Source organism: Capsicum annuum, chromosome 3 (assembly GCF_002878395.1).
Source record: "Capsicum annuum cultivar UCD-10X-F1 chromosome 3, UCD10Xv1.1, whole genome shotgun sequence".
In the NCBI taxonomy this organism is placed as follows: Eukaryota; Viridiplantae; Streptophyta; class Magnoliopsida; order Solanales; family Solanaceae; genus Capsicum; species Capsicum annuum.
The window spans coordinates 200,386,586-200,389,060 of NC_061113.1; the positions used below are offsets into that span (position 1 = coordinate 200,386,586).

At 32.8% G+C, this 2,475-nt stretch overlaps 1 protein-coding gene across 1 annotated transcript; it reads left to right on the forward strand.

Annotated features, from left to right (window-relative positions):
- The first annotated feature begins 872 nt into the window (after positions 1–872).
- On the forward strand, positions 873–1,407 carry LOC124896788 (uncharacterized protein At4g04775-like). The gene is made up of 2 exons (XM_047408630.1): positions 873–998; positions 1,075–1,407. Exons 1-2 carry the CDS (start codon positions 873–875, stop codon positions 1,405–1,407), a joined length of 459 nt encoding a protein of 152 aa, XP_047264586.1.
- Positions 1,408–2,475: the final 1,068 nt, after the last annotated feature.

A 2,475-nucleotide genomic window follows, 5' to 3' on the forward strand; every position in this document is an offset into this window, starting at 1 on the left:
CTATGGAAAAAGTTTTAATAAGTGATATAATATGGATTAGAGCAAGAAATAAATATGAAATAATAAATTATCTCTTAATATTTTAAATTGAATAAGTTAGAACAAATATTTTTAATAAATTAGATAAGTAAATTTGGATGGGGAGAATAGTTCTCCCAAGTCCTAAGTCCTACCTCACATGGATATCTAGCATTCATTCATGGCTAAATTTGCTTTCAACGCACTTTCCTGAACTTTTGACTGATTTATTTGTAGTGGTTGTTAGGTCTCCGTGACAGAAAATTTGTGCAAAGTTTGCTTTCCTACAGGCTACAGTTAGTACATGAAGTAAAACCAATTTTTGGGTCCCAACTCCCAACTGTGTGATCCACAGGCCAAAATATTGTTATTATTTCCTATGTTTCATTTTGTGATAAGTTGATTTGATTTCCAAATAAAAATAAAAGTTTGTAATGGATGTATGTATAACTATCAAATCATATCATTAAGAATAGGCCAAGTCATCGATAGGCACTCAAACTTGTTGCCAAAATTCACTTAGACACCTAAACTAAGGATTGTTCCTACCAGAACCCTAAACCCCCCCCCCCCCCCACATTTTGTTCCAATTGGGCATTTTTGGCCTACGTGGCACTACGCGTGTTGTTTAGTCGTGGGTGGCGAGTGACTTGTGAAAAAGCTATCTATGTGGAAAAAGTTAACGTTACTTTTGCCATCCCCTTCAATTTCCCTCTATTTTTAACCTAATTTCATCTTCTTCTTTCCTTATTCTCTCCTTCATAGCTGATTTTCCTCTCAACTTCTCTCATCTCACTATCAAATTTATCTCATAATTTCTCTTAAATCAATTTTTTCTTTCATTTTTGATGAGAATGTCGAAAAATTCCATTAATATTGAGGTTCCCAATTTGTGTTATTGTTTCGAATTTTGTCCATTAAGAACTTCAAGGACTCCATCAAATCCTGATCGTAGATTTTTTCGATGTAAAGTTTCAAAGGTTTGTATCATTTTGATAGATCTTAATTTAATTTTTTTGGTGATTTTTTTATTATTCTTCGGTTTTTCCATTTTAGGAAAATGGTGGATATGGGTACTTTAGATGGATTGATCCAAAACCTTCAATTTCTGTGCATCAATATCCTGAGGTAGAATCGAGCTTAATGATAAAGTGCAAAGGTGGTAAAAATTCATGTGATCGATTGAAGCAAAAGCTCAAAGACGTTGAACAAGAAAGGGACACTTTGTGTGAGAAATTGAAAGATAGTGAAGAGAAGTTGATTTCATTGAGGCAAAAATTCAAAAAAGTTAAACTTGAAAGGGAATGTGCTAAGCTCAAATTGAATAGACTTGTTCTACTTCTTCTCATTGTTCTTACTGATTGTTCTTACTGTAAAGTAGTTCTTTAATATGGTGTAATGGTTAGTTTGTTGTAGTTGTTTGGTTAGTTTAGTTCGTAATGGATTTGTAATGGTTAGTTGTAGTAGTAGTAGTTTGTTGTAGTTGCTTGGTTAGTTTGTAGCAGTAGTAGTAGTAGTTTGTAGTAGTAGTTTGTTGTAGTTGCTTAGTTAGTTTGTAGTAGTAGTAGTAGTAGTTTGTTGTAGTTGCTTGGTTAGTTTGTAGCAGTAGTAGTATTTTGTTGTAGTTGTTTAGTTAGTTTGTAGTAGTAGTAGGTTGTAGTAGTTGTTTAAATGAATCCACATGTTTTGTATGACAATTTCATTGTCAATTGGCTACTTTATGTCTAGTTGCGCAACTACTTAACCATATAGCCTATTTGTAACTACTGAAGGTATTGATAAAAATGAACTATATTAGAAGCAGCACATCCATCTTATTAAAATTGCTAAAGATTGAACTAAAAGTGAAAGCAGCTGGATATCATATTAATACAGCTCAAAATTAAGCTAAAAATTGCATACAATAAACAAGGTATTCAAATAAAGCTCAACATTGAGCATAATAGTGTTCAACTGCAGCATACACCAAAATCATTAACTGCTGCCTAAGAAAAAGTTGTTCAAAAACTAGTAACACAATTTGTTCAAAGTCACTAACCCTGATTATAGTACAAATCATTTCTAAATGAACTACTTCTTTGAAGATCCAACTGATGAAGAAGACTTGGTTGCATCCACTTTTTTTCTCTTATTTGCTTTCATTTGTTGCAATTGTGTGTTGGTGACTCCATCTTTTCCGTTCCATTTTAGGCCACTAGGTTTAAAACCAATATCTATATTGGTTGGTGAAGAACTCTTTAAATTTATACCCCCTCTTAAAGAACCCTCTCAGTTGATGTATCAGGCTGCAAAATTAGAAATAATTGTATGACAATGAACATTGAAAACTTGAATGAAAACATTGTTATAGGTAAATAATGAGACAGAGAGAAATACATTGTACACTTGGGTTCCAGTTATTGGATCTGAGTAAACACCAAAATCAGTTCCAGGCCTTTTGTATGTAGTAGCAGCAGC